Here is a 22,900-nt window from a genome sequence, read left to right as displayed (position 1 = left end):
GTGCAAATCCAAATTAGTGCCAATTACCTTCAATAATTGATTGTTAAGGCCAATTAATTCATAGTTAATAGATTCTGAACTAACTTAGTTGCACTCACATCCTGGATCTGTGCTGAAATTTCAGCGCCATATATAGAATCTGAGAATTAGTGACTCCCTCTTACGTATTTGTATCTATTCATACGGTACTTTGGGTGAGCAAATATTATTGCTGTATTATTACGACCCTTGAACACTTCTCGTTAATCATGTGGTTAAAAATGGTTAGTAATGTTTTAAAGGTTCACTGAATATTCCTCTCGTTTTGTTGCAAACTTGATACATATCAAAGTAAAAGTGAAAAAAATGTGTGGTTCTGCCTCGACTTCATCCAGACCATCAAACTTCCTGGAAGAAGGGCTACAAGTGTTTAAGGAGCACTCACCCACGGTTTCTGCTGGATTATTGCTAGGTCCTTGCTGTACTGACAGTGAAACACAGGGTAGGTGCAGTTCTTTGGCTTGCTAGATAAAAGCAGAAGTTTGTTCCTTTAATAATGAAGGACTCGTTTCACTAAGGCTTTGCTCCCAAGCTATGTCTATAGGAAAAAGAGCTTAATAAATCAAACCCTAAGACAGTAAAATAGTTACAACATGTCTGAAGTGTCTTCATATCCAGAGACTCCAGAGCTTTCAGAAATGGATAACAATGTTTAAAAAATGAGTATATAACTTAGTGTTTCTCTTAAGACATGAGAGTTGTGCTTAATCAACCTAAAATATAAACAAAATATTTTGGGACCCATGAGCTAACACTTCAATTTAAAATCTTTTTGGCTGCACCTGCTACACCTTTTAACAGGCATGCAACCAGGGCTGGCAGAACACGGTAAGCAGGGCAGGGGGCACCAACATTCGGGGGGCACCTGGCTTAGCCCTCTGCAGCTGCCCTGCTCTTTTTCACTGCTGCCGCTCTGCCTCTAGTCAAACGGATCTGCTGCGCCAGCACTGTGTACTCCTCTAAGTCACAAAATTAACTACTTCTGGTTTCGTGAAATCTGTGGCTTGGAGGAGCATGCACTGCCGGTGTGCCAACCCCGTCTGACTACAGGCAGAGCTGGAGGTGGGAGCTGATCCAGAGGATGGGTGAGAGAATGGCGCTGGAGTTGGGGGTAGGTGAGAGAAGGGGGCGAGGGAGAAGAGACAAAGGAGATGCTCAACTGGGCTGGAATGGGGGCGACTGATAGTTTGCAGGGGGCGCCAAAGACCCTAGCACCAGCCCTGCATATAATGTCACTTAGATGGTAAATCGATAAGGGGTCCCTGTACTCAGCTGCATTAGGCGCTAATGAGTACCTAGCGCAGCCAAAAATGGACTAACTCGGGATGCGCTGAACTGTTACTCATTAGTTTTTACATTGCGCACTAACTGTGCGGTAAATATATTTTTAGTATTATTTTTTTGAGGGGGTGTGTCAGGGGCAGAGAGTAGGAATACCTGTGCTATCTGCCTACAAACTAAGTGAAAGTTAAGTGCTGCTGCGGTAATTTTTTAAAATGCCCACGTGATAATGGCAACATTAGCACATACTACTATAGAAACAATGTACGGGTACAGGATGAATAATCATACAAAATATAATATAAATACAATCCTCAATTAGATTGAAATCTGCATTGGACACCCGCTAATGTCATAATAATAGTGGGTGGAAAAAGTCTCGGTGCTGCAGGGTAAACCCTTCAGAGCTAAAAACTCACTGGCAAAAAAAAAATCACTCCATATATATAAGTGCAACAGTCTACATATGCAATGAAAATTTACAACTTTGATTATGTCTATATCATTTAGAAAGTTACTGTATATGTAGACTGTTGCACTTCTATATATGGAGTGATTTTTTTTGCCAGTGATGGAGAGTTTTTAGCTCTGAAGGGTTTACCCTGGAGCTTTTTGAGGCTTTTCCCACCCACTATTATTATGACATTAGCGGATGTCTAATGCAGATTTCAATCTAACTGAGGATTGTATTTATATTATATTTTGTAACATTAGCATATAGCACGTCATCCCCGGCACACAGGTGCGCACACACCAGCTCGATGGCACAGGCATGCATCTACCTGGTTATGCCAGTATTCAGTAAAGAAAGGTAGGTGCCTACTTTCCTTTATAGAATAGGTGCCAGTCAGGTGCCCTCTGGGGTGCCTAGATACAGAATTAGCCCCTTGGAGAGCACTTCTATAACTGTGCTTTCCCCCTTTGAGGTGCCAAAATGCCATGCAGTAGGAGTCTATTTTATAATGGCAACTGGGCACCAGGATTCTGCTATAGAAACTGGTGTTAACACGGAATTGCACACCTAATATTTACACCAACCACAGACCTGGTGTAACGTCAGTTGTGTAAATGTGGCAAAAGCATGTGTAACTGGAAGAATTCTGTAAAAAGTGCATGTAAGTGGCAGCTCTGCCCATGTGAATGCCCCCCTTGCATTTATACAGTATCCCCCAAATTCCATAAATAGCGCCTAAAGTTTGGACGGCTTCCTAAAGGAAAAGTCCATAGACCATTGTTAAATGGACTATTTCTGGGATAAGCAGTATAAAATGTTTTGTACTTTTTTGGGGATCTTGCCAGGTACTTGTGACCTGGATTGGCCACTGTTGGAAACAGGATGCTGGGCTTGATGGACCTTTGGTCTTTCCCAGTATGGCAATACTTATGTACTTATGTAGTTGCCCGCCCATTTCTAGAATGGGGTCAGTTACACATGTAACATAATTTGCTAATTGGCCCTAAATTGGCACATAATTGGAGACAAAGTACAATAATTGGCACTAATTAGCAGCTGTGCATATAACTGACTTACACCCTTATTCTGTAAACTGAGCGCCTATAACTTCTTTCACGTGCAAGGGCAAAGGAGGGGCACAGGCAGGTCATGGGCGTTCCCAGGATTTAGGCACACGGTAATAAAATCCTTTCACTTCCATGCTTGGCAGTAGGTAGACGTGAGCATTTGGTCGTGCCTAAATTTAGGTGCGAAAATGACAAGCTAGTATTCTATAAAACCAGTTCTGCGCAGAACTGCCTTTATAGAATGTGCGCATCATCCTGGCACCTTACTTTGGGTCACGAAGAGCATGAAACATGCAGTTTGCTAACAAGATGGCTAACTCTGACTGAGGGGAGCTATAAAAAATCTCACAATTTAAACAAACGAGACCTCAGAACTCAAACAGCAACTGTCTGACCAAACGTGTCAGTTTATCCCCAAAGGGATTCCCAGATATTATCACTGGCCCCAATAAATTATCTATCTCCAGAAAAAAATAGCCAAAACCCACACAGTCTGTTTTAGTCATCAAAAAACAAAAAATATCCACATCAAATCCCCAAAGTTCCAACACACATCACTGACAGTTCATGAGTTATATCAAAATAAAGTCCCACAAGTACTTAGCTTGACTTAAGAGGTATCTTTTCCCCAATATCAGCTCCTCAAATTGCTACAATTCCAGTGCATAATGGAACTCTCTTCAAGTGCTGCAGAACATGAACAAATTCCTGCTGTCCAAAACCCCATATCAACCCCTCAAATTGCTACTATTCTGACCTAACTTTGGGTGCTAATTACTGAATCTATCCTTATGTGGCTTAAGTGCACTGTGACAGAACACCATCTAGCCACACTGCTGCCATTTTTGCACATTAAGGACTAAATTCAGTAAAAATGAGCGCTATTCTACAAATGGTGTTCCGAGTTGGGCTCCACTTAGCGCCGGGATCCACGCCCAATTTTTGTTGCAAGGATTTACACCGACTGAAATCTGGTGTAAATCCTCACAGCTAAGTTAGGCCTGGATCTCCCGTACTGCACGCATCTGAAGCGAATGCCCCTGGACCACCCATGCCCTTCCCATGGTTACGCCTCCTTTTCAGGAGCACACTTAATTTACAAGCGCATCTTTATAGAATACTGAGTAGGAAAATGTGCACATAAATTCAAATAGTTACCAATTAGCGTGTAATTAGTTCATTATTCAATTAAACTGTGCACGCAAATTGGGTGTGTCATTTTGAGCGCCATTTACAAAATTTGGGGTTAAGTGTACACCTATCTGCAAATGTGCTGATATTCTGTACATCTACATGCAGAAGTGGTGCACACACGCGAGCACCTAGTCATAGAATTGCCCTTTTAATGTGCAATGTACACAGATTATTTTTTAAATCGTATTCAAAATTAACCTCAATAGTACGCACAGGCCTACTACCATGCACCAAAAAAGGATAGGGGTTCATTCTACAGCTACCTGATTACTATATGGTGCGTAGAAACTAAACAATTAGCATGTATGTGCTACACTGAGCATGTGTATCATGGCTCTGCCCTCTCCTGCACCCCTCTGTAAAGATAAGCCTAGAGCAGGGAGCTAGTTGTCAGTGCTGAGGAGAGAAGCAAGAGAGCATTGATTCCCCAAGGAAAGTTGCTGAAAGAACAGATTTCCAGGAAATGGAAAATGAGACAAAAAAAAAAAAAGGCACACCTATGTTGTCTGCCAAGGAGGTACAAAGGACAGAAAATAGTGAGAAACTGGAGCTAAAAAGCAGTGGTATCTATTTGAAGGATAGGCCACATACCCTCAGAATGAATGACCCACATCCTTACCCAACATCCAGCCGAGAGTCCGCAAGAAGGGAAAAAAGGACCAGCATTTGATGGGGATTCAACTAGTCCCAGCAAATCCATTCCTTTGATGCCAAGGAGGAAAATTTGCCTACCTTTATTCTGCATCTCATGATCCCCTCCCCCTCTGCAAACACCCTGTATAGTTGGGCCCAAGATCAGCCTTTGAGAGCAATCTCAAGATAGCGTGTGCATGGAGGAGGTGAAAGGGAAACATTCCAGTTCCTGCCCTGGCTGAAGCTAATAGTCCAGCAGTGGAAGCCCTGCTCCTGTTAAAGTCATGGCAGAGGCCACGTACAACAGCGGCAAGGATGGTCTGGAAGGGGAAGAGAAAGGATTTTGGATTTAACTCACACCTTTTTTAGTAATAGCTCAAGGTGAGGTAGAGCCAGGTAATATTCTCTCAATGGAAGGTTTCCAATCTCAATCTACGTTTGTACCTGAGGCAATAGAGGGTTAAGGGATTTGCTCAAGATCACAAGGAGCATCAGTGGGATTTGAACCCTGGCTTCACAGGTTCTCAGAATGCTACTCTAACCATTAGACTACTCATCACTAAGAAAGGAATTCTGCAGTCAAAAAAGAAATGCGCTCACAGATGACTTTGCTACCCAGACCACTGTTCTGACTTAGGGCCCAGTGATTTTGAATTGATTAACTGCAGCCATGACAATGGTCATTATAATCATGCCATTCTATGGGAGACTGGGCAATGCTCGCTTTTTGGAGTCGACCATTCCATCGTTCTTTTTTATATTGTTTACAGACTAATGTAATCTTCATCTGTTAATATTTTATATCAAAAATACATTTTCATTGGGTCAATAAATATTGACATGAGTGGAAATGACCTGTGGCTAATTGTTTATAATGTTATCTCCTTCACATGACCTCCAGCTCTCAGTCACAATGCTCGTCGATAGCTTAGCTCTCTAAATAGCATGCATGCAAAAAGCCAATACCTAGTCCTCGATAGCTATTTAGCAAGTTCATGCTGAACAGCTTGTGGAGAACAGTACACCACAGTATTTTCCTGGGCCTGCTAAACCCTAAATGTCATGAGACATACATATAAGAGCTAATCATAACACACAGAAAGTCTTCTGGAACCTTAAGGGCAATTCTGTAACTGGTCACCAGCATTTATGCCCCTCTTCTGCATGTGAATATTCAAAATACAAGCACTGAAACACGTATAAGTACTGAGTGTAGGTCATGCACTTGATATACCGCCTTTCTGTGGTACAACTAAAGCAGTTTCTGTATTATATACAGCTACCTTCTCTGTCCTTAGTGACAGTAAAGTGACTAAGCGCTATTCGGTCAGGGCATGAGTGACATAGTGTGTAAATTCAAAGGGTATTTACATGGGTAGAGCCAGGTCTATGTCTGGTGTAACTGTAGGTGCACTGTTGCCGGGTTCTGCTAGTATTCTATAATGGAATCTGGGCTCTCACCAGGCAGCATCAGGGCACCTAAAAGGAAGCTCCTCCCACTTATAGAACTGTCCCCATAGAGTCTTCTGGGACCTGCATAGAGTGTGTGCACAGCATACTATTTCAAATGCATGTTAAACAGCCTTAATGAGTAGGACATAGGTCCCTTTGTGTGAAATACTATAAACCAGGAGTTCCCAAACCTATCCTGGGGGGCTCTCCAGCAGCTAGGCAAGTTTTCAGAATATCCAGAATAAATATTCATGACACAGATTTGCATGCACTGTCTCTACTGCATGCAAATCTCTCTCATGAATACTAATTGTGGATATCATGAAAACCTGACTGGCTGGGAGCCCCCCCAGGACAGGTTTGGTAACCACTGCCATAGTCTTTCTGCTTACGTAGCATGGGTATATCTCTGCCCTACCATTCAATGTACTGCTCGGCAAGGTCCAAAGAGCAGTGGTAACCGAACGCTGATTCTTCTGCAGATGTACAAAATCATGGCACAATGGGAAGTGGGGGTAGGAATAACTTGGCGTCCAGAGTTTCAAATGTTCCTCTGCTAAAGCAAGCAACTAGGCCTGCTACAGAGAAATCAGACGGCTCACACCACAAACTCTGGAATGTCGTCATGAGTAAGATCCAGAGAAAAGTATTTGTTTGCCTTTTTGACTGGAAATGATTCCTGTATATTAATGCACTGCTGAGCCAAGCAGCCATTGTAATAGAGGCCTCCATTGTCCAGCTCATGACCACAACCAAATGTGTAACTCTGAGCAGTGTCCTGGCACAGGCCAGCAATCTGGAGGAAGTCCTTCTGGTAGAGTCGGATGTCATCCAGGCTCAAGCTGTGCCTGTCCGTGGAAGTCTTTGGCTTTCGACTTGGAGGCTAAAGAAAGAGAAAAGATGGCTGAACTAAGAATTCCCACAATATGAGTGGCAGAAACACAATGTCTGAAAATGGCATGCACTGAAAATGAATAATTACACTAGAGATGTCAAAGTCTAACAACTGGGAAATACATATGCAGCACTGGCTGCACACAGACACTGAGCTCTTGCCCTAGATCACTGGTCCAAGTCCTGCTGAGCTGTAGTAACTAACAGTAAAATACTATCTGAAAGCTACTGGTGGCTTAAGTGCAATGAGTGAGTAGTTTCAGACCACTTCTCAGTAGACAAATGTCCACGTCACTATAAGTAAAATTATATCCAAGACAGACCTACAACACAAGCTATATATGTGTTCTGATCGTGACTGAATAGACATGGATGGGCTGGAGTGTAAATTTTAAAGGGGTTTCGACGTTAGCTTCAGAACCTTTAGTACAAGAACAGTGCTGGGCAGACTTCTACGGTCTGTGCCCTGAGAATGGCAAGGACAAATCAAACTCGGGCATACATATAAAGTATCGCATATCATGTAAAAGAGTTTATCTTGTTGGGAAGACTGGATGGACCGTACAGGTCTTTATTTGCCGTCATTTACTATGTTACTTAAAAGCATATCTCACCATGCATTCGCAATAGATTATGACAAAGTACATGAAGAAAAAAAAAAAGAGAAAAAGTATATGTAGAAAATAAAAGTACTGCAGTATAAGGATCGATGATGAGTCATGAGGCGAGTTCCTCATGTGAAAAGAGTCATAGCTGAGGTCCTTATTTAACAGATAAGCAATCTATTGTGAATGCATGGTGATATATGGCTTTAAGAATATAGATTGTGTTGTGGGTCTGTCTTGCATGTACAGTTAATTTGACCCCACCCTTACATTTTTTTTTTTTTTTTACTAAATAAAGTGACTAAAAGTGAAAACACCAACACAACTCCTACAATTAGGCCTCTTTCTCTATTACAGGAAACGGAATATGATGACAGATGAAGTTCCAAATAGTCAGTCCATTTCATTGCTTGTGTGATGCAACAGACTCCACTGATCTCTGATTTTCCTCTCAGTCTTTCGAACCAGAGATCAGTGCTTATCCCGTGCTTTCTTTAATTTTCCCACTGATTTTTTTCTCCACAGTCTCATTCTGGAGGCCATTCTATGCATCTGCCTTCCTTTCCATGAAGACGTATTTCTGGATACTGCTCCTGAGTCTACCCTCTTGTAAATACTGCCAGACAGACTTGTTCACAGTCATATTATGATATTCTTAGAGGAAAGAGAGGGAACTCTCCCTCCCCCATCCTCAGGGAGAGGCATCAGGCATTAAGCACTGAGGGACTGATGGAGCACGCCAGGGGATAGATTTGAGTTTGTCTGAGCTGTGAACAGAACTGGTATACTGGGAAAATGGAAGCTAAGGATGTTGTAACGTTGAAAAATTGGTATAGAGGTGAGGGGATTAATTCATCTTAAGCACTTTAAGTCAATGGTTTGTTTGAAGATGAGGAATCAGCTTTACATGAGTTCCACATAGCGGACAAGGAAAAAGTTAGAGGGAAACTTTATAATGATATGCAGGGGAATCTGAAAATATTCTGTACCTGTTCTGTAGAGACAGATCCAGCCGGGCCTGGGGCAGGACCCCCCCTACCCGCGCACCCCCCCACCTGGGCCAGCATGCCACATCCCCCCCCCCCCCCCCCCACACATTTGGGCCGCTGCCCATGCCGGTCCACCTCCTTACCTTCCATTGTCTGACTTCTCCTCCCTCGGTCTGTCTTCTCCTGCTCCTGTTCCAGGACCCGGATGATTGCATTAACACAATAAATGGGTTATCACATTAATACAATCATCTGGGTCCTCCTAGCACAAAGGAGCAGAAGAGAGACAGACCCGGAAGCAGGCAGGGAGGCAATAAGAACCTTGCTGGCACCAGGCCCCACATTGGAGGCTGAGCCCAGGGAATTTTGTCCCCCCCACCCCCCCCGCCGGCTCTGATGTTCAGTTAGCGCCTAACTGAAAACTGGCTATTTTGGGAGTGTTCTGGGGCAGAGTCAGCACATGGCCAGTTAAGTTCTGATATTCAGCACTAGTCAGTCCTATCTTTATGCTGTAACCCACAGCCGGTCAAGTACTGAATTTTGCTCTTAACCGGCTATGCGTTAGCTGGTTCTGCAAACCTGGAAATTCAATGTTGAATCCTGGACATGACCCGATATCATCTTTCTGGGCACAACACCAGCAGCTGTCAGCATAACACTGAGCACTGCCGGCTGCATTTTGACCCCAACAACTTTTAGTACCTCAGGCCCACAGAGCTGAAAAAAATATCAACTTGCACACGAGTCACAATGGGACCGAACAAAAGATTATTATTGTAGTTCAGTTTCCATTCAGGCAATAGTTGAGCAGCTGACAGCTTCATGTCTAGCATATGGTCCTCTGTCAACGTATTAATACCTGTGGTAAAGAATCTATGCTCTGCCCACGAAGCTTCACCACTGTTTCCGAGGAACTAGAAGTAGACGAGCTTATTTCCTTTACAATTAACCCTGCGCACAGACAAGAAAAACAGGATATGAATGTTAAGATCATTCTGAATGCTTAATTTTGCCAGTTTCTCAATGCTTTCTCTCCTTAAGTTAATAAAAACTGCCATGAATACCATTTCATTTAGCTCAAGGATATGCAGTACATACTTTTCTTATAGCAAACATGTTCAGGTCAATATTCTAGGGAAATATGAGGATAACTGCAGCTGTTATCTGGATATTTCCCTTAGTAGCTGCTATTGGTGGATATTGGGTAATGATATCCAGACTGTGCACTAATACCAATGTGTCTCACTCCCAGCCAAGGAATTTACTCTCAAAAGCTCATCTGCACAAGTTTTGGGTTAAATGTTCACTGAGACAATAGAAGGGGTCTCGCAGCCTGCAGGGACTCCACTATGGAATCACCTACACAGAACCAGGTCAATATTCAGCCACTGAGCTGTTTTAAACCCCAGCCACGGAGGCTAATTAAAACCACAAATAGTCAGCAGCAGAATCTGGATTGTACCCTCCATGCAGTGCGGTTAGCACCGGGGCCAGTGCATCGGCAATGCTGGCAGTTATCTGGAAAGTGGAGATAGACTGCTACCTGGGTAGCTAGCCAGATGCAGCTGGCCTAGAAAAACTGCTCAATATTGGTGCCATCCAGACAGTTCCAGCCCTCACCACACTGCATGGAGGGTACTGCTGCTGAAATTTGTGGTTTTGTCTAGTCATCGTGGCTAGCATTAAAATCGCCGCAGTACCTGAAAACTGACTCGGTTCCATGTGGGTAGTATCACAGTGGAGTCCCTGCCGGCTATGACACCCTCCTGATGTTTCTGAGAAAAGCTATCAAAAACTACTGCAGATGAGCTTTTGAGAGCACATAAATCCTTTTGCTGGCATTAGTCACATCTGAAGAAAGGACCTTTGTGTCTCAACAGCTCCCCTGGAACAGTCTGTAACACTGAGGCACCCAAAGGTCTTCCAGTCTGCAAAGAACTCAGCTTTGTCCAGGGTTGACGCCTTCCAGAACCTGCAGGCAGATCCTGTATTAAGAGCACAGTTGATGCAAACAGGAATACTAATGCCTTAACAATTCAGAAAGAATCTCACAGCCAGCTCTATGGTCATTATCATTCTGGGTCCATCAAACCAAGCTCTGAGTTAAGTGGTCTGGCAGCACTATGCAGGCTGTACACATTATGAAATGTTAGCTTACAAACTGATATATATTTTTGGGACGTCATCATAATGACCAATGCACCGGGAAGCTGTTTACTGACTGAATTTTATGCCGATTTGAGAAGATCTGTTTCACTGCTGTCAATCGATGATTTAAATTATGTATACTTACTGTGGTATTTGTTTTATCACACCTTTAATAAGTGAGTGGAAAGCCAAATATGAAATAAAAACATTAGGTTATTGTTATGTTCCTTATGAGGGTTAGTTTTAGACAAGGCACCTGTGTATAAAGGGCTGGATTCTGTAAATGGCGCTCAAAAATCAGTGGCGGAAAAAAAATCAGTGCTCTTCTATAAAGATCGCTCTGAGCTGTGTGTCCTTTATAGTATAGTGTGTAGCGACAATTCCCAGGCCCAAATTTGGGTGCCAGGTGCTGAATCCAGGTGTAATTCCTGGCGACTAATTTGGGCACACATCCCTGGTATTCTATACCACTCTGTGCAAATTTTCAGAACGCCCCTGACCCACCCATGCCCCTCCCATGGCCACGCCCCCTGGAACATGGGTTATGTGCTATGGGATTTGGGCACCCAGTGTTACAGAATAGCACACAGCTGTATGTGTCTGCAAACTCTATTTGGTGCCAATTAACGTCAATAAACGATTGTTAGCGCCCAATTGTCAATAATTGGCTCCTTAACTAATTAAACTGTATGCGCAGTTCAGAACTGTGCCCAAATTTTGGCGTACATATTTGGGTGGCCTTTATAGAATCCGGGGGAAAGTGTATGGGTAGTTTTTACCTGCAGATTTTACATCCATTTTCACAGGAAAACATTTTCCTTTGATAATTGACCTGGGAGAAACCTGCACATAGATATTTGCACATGCTATTTGTGTGGGTACTTTGTCTGTGAAAAATTGCACACATATGTTTGGAAATCCACAAGTATGTGTAAGCACTCACTGAGCCCCATACCCACCCCTGTGGATGCATCCCAGATACATCAACAACCTTACACATCTATGGGCTACCCCAAATTCTATATATAGCGCTAAGAATTGCACTTGCACATTTAGGCATGTACAATTTAATTGATTAACAATTATTGCTACTAATTTGAATTTATGTGAGCAAATTTTACGTGCGGGTTCAAAAAGGTGGCATGGTCATGGGCGGATCAGGGGCTTTCCTTCAATTTAAGTGCATTTTTATAGAATAAGGGGGATCCGTGCTTAATTTAGGTGTGAGGATTTACATCAGGGTTCAGTTGGTACAAATCCTCATGACTTGAAGGTAGTCACAGATCCCGGCATAAGCATTATTCTATAAATGGCATCTAAATTTGGGCACCTTTTATAGAATAGTGCTTTTTTTTCAGCACCGATTTTTTGGTGCTATTTATAGAATTTAGTCAAATATGTGCATATGCATACATGTGTATTCAAGGGAATAACAATTTTCAAAAGTCCCATTTTTGAGCATAAAATTACCTCTGATAGTGTTAATTTTCAAAAGGATACCACCCTGCACAAATTTTCAACCAAGGCAAACCTTTTGGAAAAACCTCTTTGGAAATTGCCCAACCCATGCTTAGGAACATAAGAATAGCTATATTAGGTCAGGCCAATGGTCCATCTAGCCCAGTATCCTGTTTCCAACAGTGGCCAATCCAGGCCACAAGTACCTGGCAGAAACCCAATTAGTAGCAACATTCCATGCTACCAATTCCAGGGCAAGCAGTGGCTTCCTTTCCCATGTCCATCTCAATAACAAACTATGGACTTTTCCTCCAGGAAACTGTCCAAACATTTTTAAAACCCAGATACGCTAACCTTTGTTACCACATCCTCTGGCAACGAGTTCCAGAGCTTAACTATTTGTTGAGTGAAAATAAATTTCCTCCTATTTGTTTTAAAAGTGTGTCCATTTCATTGAGTGTCCCCTAGTCTTTGTATTTTTTTTGAAAGAGTGGCAAATCAATTCACTTTTACCCATTCTACGCCACTCAGGATTTTATAGACCTCAATCATATCCCCATTCAGCCATCTCTTTTCCAAGCTGAACAGCCTTAACCTCTTTAGCCTTTCCCTCATATGGGAGGAGTTCCATCCCCTTTATCATTTTGGTCGCTCTGAGGGCTATAGTATTTCACAGACCCCTGGCATTGCTAAAGTGTTCACAGTTTAATAGTTAACAACTATCGCTTCAAGGTCAGGGAGGATTTTCCAGCTGTCCATACTGGGGCACTGTACTTGTACAGTTTGCATTCATTTTCAAAGGAAGTGCATAAATGTTTTTCCTCTTGAAAACTTGCTTTGCACTTGCTTTTTGTGCAGACAGCTTTTTACTGGAAAAATATGTGTGGAAATTTGAAAATGCCATCAGGAATGCTTCCTTTCAGTGTAGCAGCTAATGACTTTTTAGCCACACTAAGGGAAGGCACTTCTCACAAAGCTGGATGACATGCCTTTTTTTTTTTTTTTACCACATACACTTCTTTGAGAATTGCCCTTCAAAAGATGAAATTGATGTTTACATTTTTTGAGAAGGAAAGGTAAAACACTTCTGGGTCAGGAGCCATTTTGAAATGAGATTTTCCATTGGATTATTTTCCACTTGATTATTTTTGAATACAGAAGCTCATTTCATCAAGATAAGTTCACATTACTGTTTTATAAGTTTATACTTTATTAATGTATATGTTTTTTTTTTGTTTGAGCACTACTTTTGGAAGGTGTTTTAGGCTATGATTGAAAAGGTGTTGAGTCATAGTCCTTTTTGGGCATTGCTAGTTTTTCCTTCCAATTTCAATATTACTTAGATTATTGTTACTCTGCAATTTGTTTGAGAATTTGTATTTTTGCGTAATGATTTACACAGTCATCTCTTTTTGTTTTGTTTATAACAGTGTTATTAGTGCACATGATTTTCACTGTGTGTTCTATTTTGAAAATAGCCTATAACTATTAGAAGGCAGTTGTATAATCTAGGTGCCCACATCTGCCTGCCCATTTCATGGTAAATGTATAGAATACTAGTGATTAAGAACATAACACAACCGTGTGTTTAACTTATGTAGCGCATAAGTGCAAGGGGGTTACATATGGTAGGAACATGGGTGGGACTCCCAGTAATGCACGTCTCTGCTGCATTAGGTGCCCACAGTTATGCCAAGTCTATGGCTGGTATAACTGCTGGTGTGTAAATATTAGGCATGCCGATTGTGCTAGTGTTCTATGAAGGAATGGGTGTGCATGCCATTAATATTCAATAGTCAACATTCTCGCCTTTGCCATTCACACTGATTTCTTCCTCTGGGAAAAGTCTTCGTTCAAATGGTTAGTTAGCCGGTTATGCCAATGTTCAGCGCCAACCAGTTAACGTTTTAATGGTTAAAGATAGGACAGCTCTTTATGCGTTCTTATTTGACCACTGGCTAGGTGCTGAATATTGGTGCCTAACTGAATAAGTTGCGCAATACAATCCATTATGCACTAGGGGCCTTATTCTATAAAGGTTACGCTCCTAATTTAGGACTTGTTTACGCTCATAGATTTAGCATACATTTAAAAGCATAAATTATACTCATAAATTTAAGAGTACAACCTTTACATAAGTATATAAGTATTGCCATATTGGGACAGACCGAAGGTCCATCAAGTCCAGCATCCTGTTTCCAACAGTGGCCAATCCAGGCCACAAGTACCTGGCAAGATCCCAAAACAGTAAAACAGATTTTATGCTGCTTATCCTAGAAATAAGCAGTGGATTTTCCCAAAGTCCATTTTAATAACGGTCTAAGGACTTTTCCTTTAGGAGGCCATCCAAACCTTTTTTAAACCCCGTTAAGCTAACCACTTTTACTATATTCTCTGGCAACAAATTCATAAGTACATAAGTAATGCCATACTGGGAAAAGACCAAGGGTCCATCGAGCCCAGCATCCTGTCCACGACAGCGGCCAATCCAGGCCAAGGGCACCTGGCAAGCTTCCCAAACGTACAAACATTCTATACATGTTATTCCTGGGATTTTGGATTTTTCCAAGTCCGTTTAGTAGCGGTTTATGGACTTGTCCTTTAGGAAACCGTCCAACCCCTTTTTAAACTCTGCTAAGCTAACCGCCTTCACCACATTTTCCGGCAATATGAATTCCAGAGTTTAATTACACATTGGGTGAAGAAAACTTTTCTCCGATTTGTTTTAAATTTACTGCACTGTAGTTTAATCACATGCCCCCTAGTCCTAGTATTTTTGGAAAGCGTGAACAGACGCTTCACATCCACCTGTTCCACTCCACTCATTATTTTATATACCACTATCATGTCTCCCCTCAGCCGTCTCTTCTCCAAGCTGAATAGCCCTAGCCTCCTTAGTCTTTCTTCATAGGGAAGTCGTCCCATCCCCGCTATCATTTTAGTCGCCCTTCGCTGCACCTTTTCCAATTCTACTATATCTTTCTTGAGATGCGGCGACCAGAATTGAACACAATACTCAAGGTGCGGTCGCACCATGGAGCGATACAACGGCATTATAACATCCTCACACCTGTTTTCCATACCTTTCCTAATAATACCCAACATTCTATTCGCTTTCCTAGCCGCAGCAGCACACTGAGCAGAAGGTTTCAGTGTGTTATTGACGACGACACCCAGATTCCTTTCTTGGTCCGTAACTCCTAACGTAGAACCTTGTATGACGTAGCTATAATTCGGGTTCTTTTTTCCCACATGCATCACCTTGCACTTGCTCACATTAAACGTCATCTGCCATTTAGCCGCCCAGTCTCGTAAGGTCCTCTTGTAATTTTTCACAATCCTGTCGCGAGTTAACGACTTTGAATAACTTTGTGTCATCAGCAAATTTAATTCCCTCGCTAGTTACTCCCATCTCTAAATCATTTATAAATATATTAAAAAGCAGCGGTCCTAGCACAGACCCCTGAGGAACCCCACTAACTACCCTTCTCCATTGTGAATACTGCCCATTTAACCCCACTCTCTGTTTCCTATCCTTCAACCAGTTTTTAATCCACAATAGGACATTTCCTCCTATCCCATGACCCTCCAATTTCCTCTGTAGCCTTTTATGAGGTACCTTGTCAAACGCCTTTTGAAAATCCAGATACACAATATCAACCGGCTCCCCTTTGTCCACATGTTTGTTTACTCCTTCAAAGAATTGAAGTAAATTGGTCAGGCAAGATTTCCCCACACAAATGCCGTGCTGACTCGGTCTCAGTAATCCATGTCCTTGGATGTGCTCTGTAATTTTGTTTTTAATAATAGCCTCTACTATTTTCCCCGGCACCGACGTCAGACTCACCGGTCTATAATTTCCCGGATCTCCCCTGGAGCCTTTTTTAAAAATGGGCGTTACATTGGCCACCCTCCAATCTTCTGGTACTACGCTCAATTTTAAGGATAAGTTGCATATCACTAGCAGTAGCTCTGCAAGCTCATTTTTCAGTTCTATCAGTACTCTAGGATGAATACCATCCGGTCCAGGAGATTTGCTACTCTTCAGTTTGCCGAACTGCCCCATTACGTCCTCCAGGTTTACCGTGAAGTCAGTAAGTTTCTCCGACTCGTCTGCTTGAAATACCATTTCCGACACCGGTATCCGACCCAAATCTTCCTCGGTGAAGACCGAAGCAAAGAATTCATTCAGTCTCTCCGCTACATCTTTGTCTTCCTTGATCGCCCCTTTTACCCCTCGGTCATCCAGCGGCCCAACCGATTCTTCTGCCGGCTTCCTGCTTTCCAGAATTTAATTACAAGCTGAGTGAAGAATAAGGCCCAACCAGTTATCTCCTGCTGATGATTAGCAGTTAGGCACAGAAATGCTATTTAACCGGTCAGTAATCGTGTCTGACAAGTTAAATAGCACTGAATATCGAGGGGCAAATCCTTTCCATTTAAGCAGTATTTTAAATGATTAAATTTCTAAGTAAGTGGTTATGTATACTTCGGCTGCAGTATCTAATTTGAGCTGGATTATATTATTGTGATCCGCAGAGGCGTATCTGGACTCCGGCGGTAGGGGGGGCCAGAGCCAGAGGGAGGGGGCACATTTTAGCCCCCCCTGCCATCATTGCCAGACCCCCCCCCCGCCACCAACGACTCTCTCCACCCCCCCTCCCGCTGCCAACCCTCCCCCGCTGCCGTCGTATAACGCGCAGGACGTCAGACTCAGTTTCAAATTCTGAGTCTGACGTCCTGCACGTCAGACTCAGAACAGGAAGCTTTGCAACTTGTAGCCTGCTGCAATGGAACAGAGGACCTCGGCTGGCGGGGGTTGGGGTCCCCCGCCAGCAAAGATCAGCGATGGGTTGGCGGCGGTAGGGGGGTCCAGGCCAAAATCTGCGGGGGCCCAGGCCCCTGTGGCCCCACGCAGATACGCCCCTTGTGATCCGCATTGAACCTTATCGGTAAATGCAGAATGTAAATGGAGCTGTAATGTAACATAATGTTACAGTACGCTTCAACACAACCTCAGGACATCTAAATGGAATTGGCAACTTATCAAATTGCATCCGTTGTGCATGCATTTTGCAAAATATTCATGCACTAAAATTTTCATTTCTTTTTGTGTCATTCTTTTTTTTTCTAAAACAACCCGACAAGACAGAAAATACCAACACCATGTTGTTTCAAACAACCCTCCCCTGTGGGGGAAAGAGCTAGTCACGAGCAATCTGGCGCATTGATTCTTGGGGGGGGGGGGGCTTACTGACCTTGTGCTATCATGGGAATAAGTAAACATGAGTGAGACAGTGACAAACCTGACAGGGATTAAATGCAGAAATGCATTCATGTCATCTGACAGACAGCAATCCTGCACTGGGGACCTTCAGGCAGACTCATTGAAGGAAAGGAAAATAAAAAATGTAATATATGGCAGGGGAGGGAGAATGAGAAAATAAACATCCTGTTCCTTATAAGCTGCACCAGCCCTCGGGGAGTTAAGTCAGGAGCTGAGCTGATTCCATTTTGACCTCTGTTCTTATTTTTCTTATTAATTACTGATCGCTATCTGATCGGACTTCAATAGTGTGTTTTCTAGTACAGTACCATGCCATTAATCCCACAGCTCCCACAGCAAGGGAAGCTCCATGTACCAGCCAAGAAGGGAAAATGGGTTTTAGCTAGAAGGATGCAACTCTACGCATTCCAACTAATACAGTACAATACAAAGAGGCGTATTTTACGTAGAATGTTGGGGGAGGATTTGAGACGTCCCATGCAGCATGAGCTCAATTCCATGGCTAGTTCACAAAAGGCTCTGCTGAACACAAAGGGCCTGATATTCAGACCGCGAGAGGTAGCTGGGCTGCCTCTCATGGTCGCTGCTGAGCTGAAATATTAAATGCTGGGCCGTTTACAGTGACCAACATTGAATATCCGGGTGTTTTTGGCCGGTTTAAATTTAACTGGCCAAGCCGATATTTGGCGTTGGCCGGTTAAGTTTACACCGGCCAAAGATATTTCACCTATTTTGGCAGACTAATTTGGCTGACAAGTTTAGCCGATGACGCGCTGAGTGTCAGTGGATAGCTGGTTATGTCGCGTGATATAACTGGCTATCCGCTAACCGGCAATATTCACCCACTGAATATTGCCGGAGAGCCAGTTAAGTGCCAGTTAACTGGCTAGGAGCTGTTCCTGGCCAGTTAAATGGTTTTAAATATCAGGCGGAAAGTCTTTTGTAAAATACTGAAGAGGGTATCAGCAATAAAAGGGTATTTGCAGCATGTCCAGAAGAAGCAGGGATTTAAAAAGCTGCATGTGGGTAAAAAAAAAAAGAAAAAGAGAATCCCTATCCCTTGACAGCATCAAACTTTCTCCACCCACCCATCCATTCCCCTGGACAGTACAGACTCCCCCTCCCAGTCTCCCATAAAAGAAGAAAGGACACCGCCCATCTCTATGATCTCGCCCCTGGCACTTATGTAGCCCTGCATCCTTCTGGCTATGGCCTTTGTCATATTGTTTCATCACCTTGAGATCCTCCTGAGGTTCCTTTCCTGGTCCATGCACGTCACCTCTCTGTATACAGCTCCTCGGGATATGTAGCTTTTTTTAAAATAAGGGTCAAAATGTGACAGCCTCTGGGAAAAGGTAACTAAAGCATTAGATCCAAAATGTTGAGAATGGTCAATTTTCATGTCATGGGTCCATAAGCAGTCTAAAAAAGTTACATGTTTGAATGCAACTTGTTTATTTTTTCGCATAAAAGGATGGGCTTTGGACTACTGTATTACAAATTGTTTGCTCTAACCGATTTCATTAAAACCTCATTTCTTTAGCCTCCTTTTCCTCCCAGAGGTGGTCACAAATGATCGGCAGCCAGCCGTGTCCTAGAAAAGACTGGCCGGGTTGTAAGATTTCTTACTGCAGTAACTTAAGCATTATCCCAACACTATGTTACACATGAGTTTTTGAGACCACAATCACCACATCCTCAGATCTGAGGAAAGGATCTATGTGGTCTCAACTGCTCATAACCAGCAAAGAATCAAGCTTATGTATTTTTCAACAATGTTAAAAGTCAGTAGAACAGAAATCCTAATGCCTTTTACAAACCTGGAGGAATAGCCTAATGGTTAAAGAGCAGTGGCATAGCTAGGTGGGGCCACAGGGGCCTGGGCCCCCCCCCCAAATTTCCTCAGGGCCCCTGGTTTTGCTGGTCGGGGTCCCCAACCCCCACCAGCTGAAGCGTTGTCCAGTGCCGGCCCTGCGCTGTCTTCCCCTCACGTCCGGCATGCTCCTTTTAGTAAAACTGAGCATGGCTCAATTTCACTAAAAGGAGCGTGCAGGACGTGAGGGAAAGACAGAGCAGGGCAGGCAATGCGGAGGCGCTGGAGACCGGAGCTGGACAATGCTTCAGCTGGCAGGGGTTGGGGACCACCGCCAGCCAAAGTATTCGCCGCGGCAGTGGGTGGGGGCAGCAGACAAAAATGTGCCCCCCCCCCCATCTCGGGCTCTGGCCCCCTCCCACCACAAGGTCTGGCTACACCCCTGGGTTAAAGCAGCAGAGAACTAGGGAAGCTGGCGTTCAAATCTCACTGCAGCTTCTTGTGATCTTGGCCAAGTCACTTAAACTCCATTGCCACATGTACAAACTTAGATTGTCAGTCCTCTGGGGGCAGGAAACTACCTAGCGCACGTGAATGTAAGTACCACTGAAAAGGAATAAGCTAATTCAAATTCCCTTCCCTATTGATTTTTATCTCATCTCTTTTAAATGCATTTTAGCAATGCACAGCAGAGGAGAGATCAGAGCAGGGTTTAATAGAGGAATACTGGCATTGGTAATGGTGATTAGTAGCTGGCAAACAGCACGTCCCTGATTAATTGACCTTGGCTATATCAAATTTTTCTTTCTTTTTGTTCAATTCTGTGTAGCATGGCCAGCCTGTGTTCCTAGCGGCTTACCGGTGTGCCCGTTAAGCTGCTGTGACATCAGCATATCCTCGGTGATATAAATGCACAGGTCCGGACTAACCTCCAGGGCCATGTCACTCATCAGCTCAAGATCTCTGGGGTCATCCACCAACATTTCTACTTCTGTAGCAGCACAACAGAACAAAAATATTTTCAGCTACAAGGCAAGAACTGCAAACCAAAACATTAAGCTATAAGTCACATTTTAAAGCAAATGCTTTCTTGCTGCCTACAGCTGAATTACAACAGTGAAGTATTTCTAGCTCCTGACCAAAGGCAAACCTTTTAAAAGATGTGATTTCAGAATGTAAACTGAAAGCTGCTGTTGTCTTTTATGACTTTCCTGAATCCAGAGTCGCCAGGTGGCCCATCCCAAAGCAGGAGATTTACCACTGCAATGCTGGAGATTGAAGGACAAACAGTGAGGTTTTTCTCGTGGGCCCCAGCCATGTCTAAAACTAGTTCTGGCATTCCAAAAACTGACATATTCCAATCCACAAATGGAAAATAAAATTCTTTTATCTACCTTTGTCTGGTCAAGTTATTTTGCTTATTGTGTTGGTCCTAGTCTCTGGTTTCTGCTTTCCTCTTTCTTCTCTTAACTGTCTTGCCAGAGTCTCTTTGTCCATTTGGCACTTTTCTCTCTATGCCCACCTTCCATCTTCTCTTTATGCCCCTATCTATCCAATCCAGCATCACCCCTGTGTCCTTGCCCTATCTTCTCGCCATATTGAGCACCTTCCATCTCTGTGTCTCTATTCTTGCCCTGTCCAATATAACACTTCTGTGTCACTATGCCCCCCCCCCCCATGTGCCATAATTTCTCCCTCTCCCTTCTGTCTCCCGCCCCAGGCTAGTATTTCTCCCTATCTCTTCTCTCCCTCTGCCCCCCCACCCTCCTGTTCTGTATCCCCTTTGCATGCCCAGTATCTCTCCCTCTTCCTTTGTTCCACGAAGGTCCCGGCATCTTTTTCTCTCCCCTCCCCATCCTGGAAGCTCTGACTTCTTCTCCTCCCCCCCACCACTATCCCAGCATCTATTCCCTCCACCCTAATCTTGGCTTCTCTTCCTGGTAGCTGTCCTGGAATTTCTTCCTCCCTTCCTATCCATCTTGGCATCTTTCTCCCCCCCCCCCCACCTTACTTTCCTTTCTCCTCCCCCATGTGCAGCATTCGCTCCCTCCCTTTCAATCCACAATTTGCTCCCTCCCTTTCTTTCAAATCAATTCATGTGCAGAATTTCCCTCCTCTCCCTTTCCCTCATGTGCAGCTTCATCCCTCTTCCCCTCCCTCCTGCAGGCAGCCACTGAACATCAGGGATGGACCCAGTCAGAGGGACTTAAATGCTACGAGCTCCTCCTGCCTGGTTAGGTCTTGCTGAATAACGACCAGTATAATTCTTTTTTTTTTTCCCCTGTTGGCCCAATAATTTTCTCCTCCTCCTCTGGGCTTCTCATTTGCAAGCTGGACCAAGACCTGGAACCATGAGTCCTCATCTACAGTGACTCAGGGAATTTTCAGATCCTCGTTATCCCCTCCCAGCTCACCTACCAGGGCCTTCCAGAAACCTGCAACCAAGAGCCCCTGATCCCGTCACTAAGGGGGTAATTCTAGAAGTGGACAGACTGGGAGCAGCCTATTTTATAACAGCATACAGAAGTTGGCACTGGTGTGCTTAACATTTATGCACCCACTGACCAGTCATTGACCTGGTGTAATTACAAGCAAATAAATACGGCAAGGAAGTGTGTAACTTACAATGGGAGGAACATGGGCGGGGCATGAGTGTATCTCCCACTTATGTGCGTATACCTTACAGTATCCAGGGGGATATGAGCACAGTCTGCAGCATTATCAGCCCTATCTGCCCTGGGAAATGGAGATTTGGGTCAGGAGCTGCATCCAGATCCTACGCATGGCAGTGAGGCAGCCCCAAAATCTAGCAGTCAACATTCAGGCACCTGGCTGCTGCATAAACAGCTGACTTATCCAGTTGTCTTTATGCTGGATATTTGGCTGGGCATTAAAATGCCTGGCCAAAAGTTGTTTGCCAGCCCTAAATTTTGAAATCAAAAGACTTATGCAGTTAATACTCGAAATTGATCATGAAAGTCCTTTTGAATATTGAGCCCTGTACTTTTAACCTCAGCAGAAATGGAAGAGATTGCTCAGCAGCACAGCAAAGTAGAAAGCATGGACATCCCCACCACTGCGATTATGCTGCTCCCACGTGATAAACTTCTTTGCCACCACTGCCTCCAAGCTGTACCTTAGTGTGCTAAATGTTACAACTCCTGTGCTTGCAAATCTCACCCCCTCTTCTCTCTCTCTCTCCAAAATCTTCCTTCTCCCCAGTTCTTTCCATTTTCTCTCCTCTCCCCAACCTCTCCCTTCCAGCATCAACTTCTCGCCCTTCTCTCTCCCCCTCTCCACAACCTTCTTTCTCCCTAGTTCTTTCCATTTTCTCTCCCCTCCACCATCAGTTTCATTCCTTTCTTCCTCCTCTCACCACCTCCAACCTGTTTCCCCACCTATATTTTATTTATTTCATTAGCATCAAATTCTACTTTACAACACTTTTCCAATAAAAGTTCAAAGTAATTTATGACAATCTCTCTCCCCCTCCCCTCGCCATGGAATGATCATCATTCTGCCACTGCTACAGCCAACTACACTGGCCCCTACGCTGCTAATGTCACAGCCCCCTCCCCCCTCCCAC

At 43.7% G+C, this 22,900-nt stretch overlaps 1 protein-coding gene across 4 annotated transcripts in view; it reads right to left on the bottom strand.

The window, feature by feature from the left end:
- Positions 1–6,439: 6,439 nt before the first annotated feature.
- Positions 6,440–22,900, bottom strand: part of FRMD6 (FERM domain containing 6) — a 331,509-nt gene continuing 315,048 nt past the window's right edge. For 2 of the 4 annotated variants that reach the window (XM_030215255.1, XM_030215254.1), the window contains 3 exons: positions 20,174–20,305; positions 9,468–9,559; positions 6,440–7,003 (listed from right to left, as the gene is read on the bottom strand). In XM_030215255.1, coding sequence (XP_030071115.1) covers positions 6,719–7,003; positions 9,468–9,559; positions 20,174–20,305 — 509 coding nt within the window. In that variant the 3' untranslated portion in view covers positions 6,440–6,718. Of the gene's footprint in view, positions 7,004–9,467; positions 9,560–20,173; positions 20,306–22,900 lie in introns of those variants that run through there. The other 2 variants (XM_030215257.1, XM_030215258.1) reach the window with 2 other exon arrangements.

This window comes from Microcaecilia unicolor, chromosome 9 (assembly GCF_901765095.1).
Source record: "Microcaecilia unicolor chromosome 9, aMicUni1.1, whole genome shotgun sequence".
In the NCBI taxonomy this organism is placed as follows: domain Eukaryota; kingdom Metazoa; phylum Chordata; class Amphibia; order Gymnophiona; family Siphonopidae; genus Microcaecilia; species Microcaecilia unicolor.
Note: the sequence above shows the minus strand (reverse complement) of the source record. Positions and strands in the feature narration are given on the sequence as shown.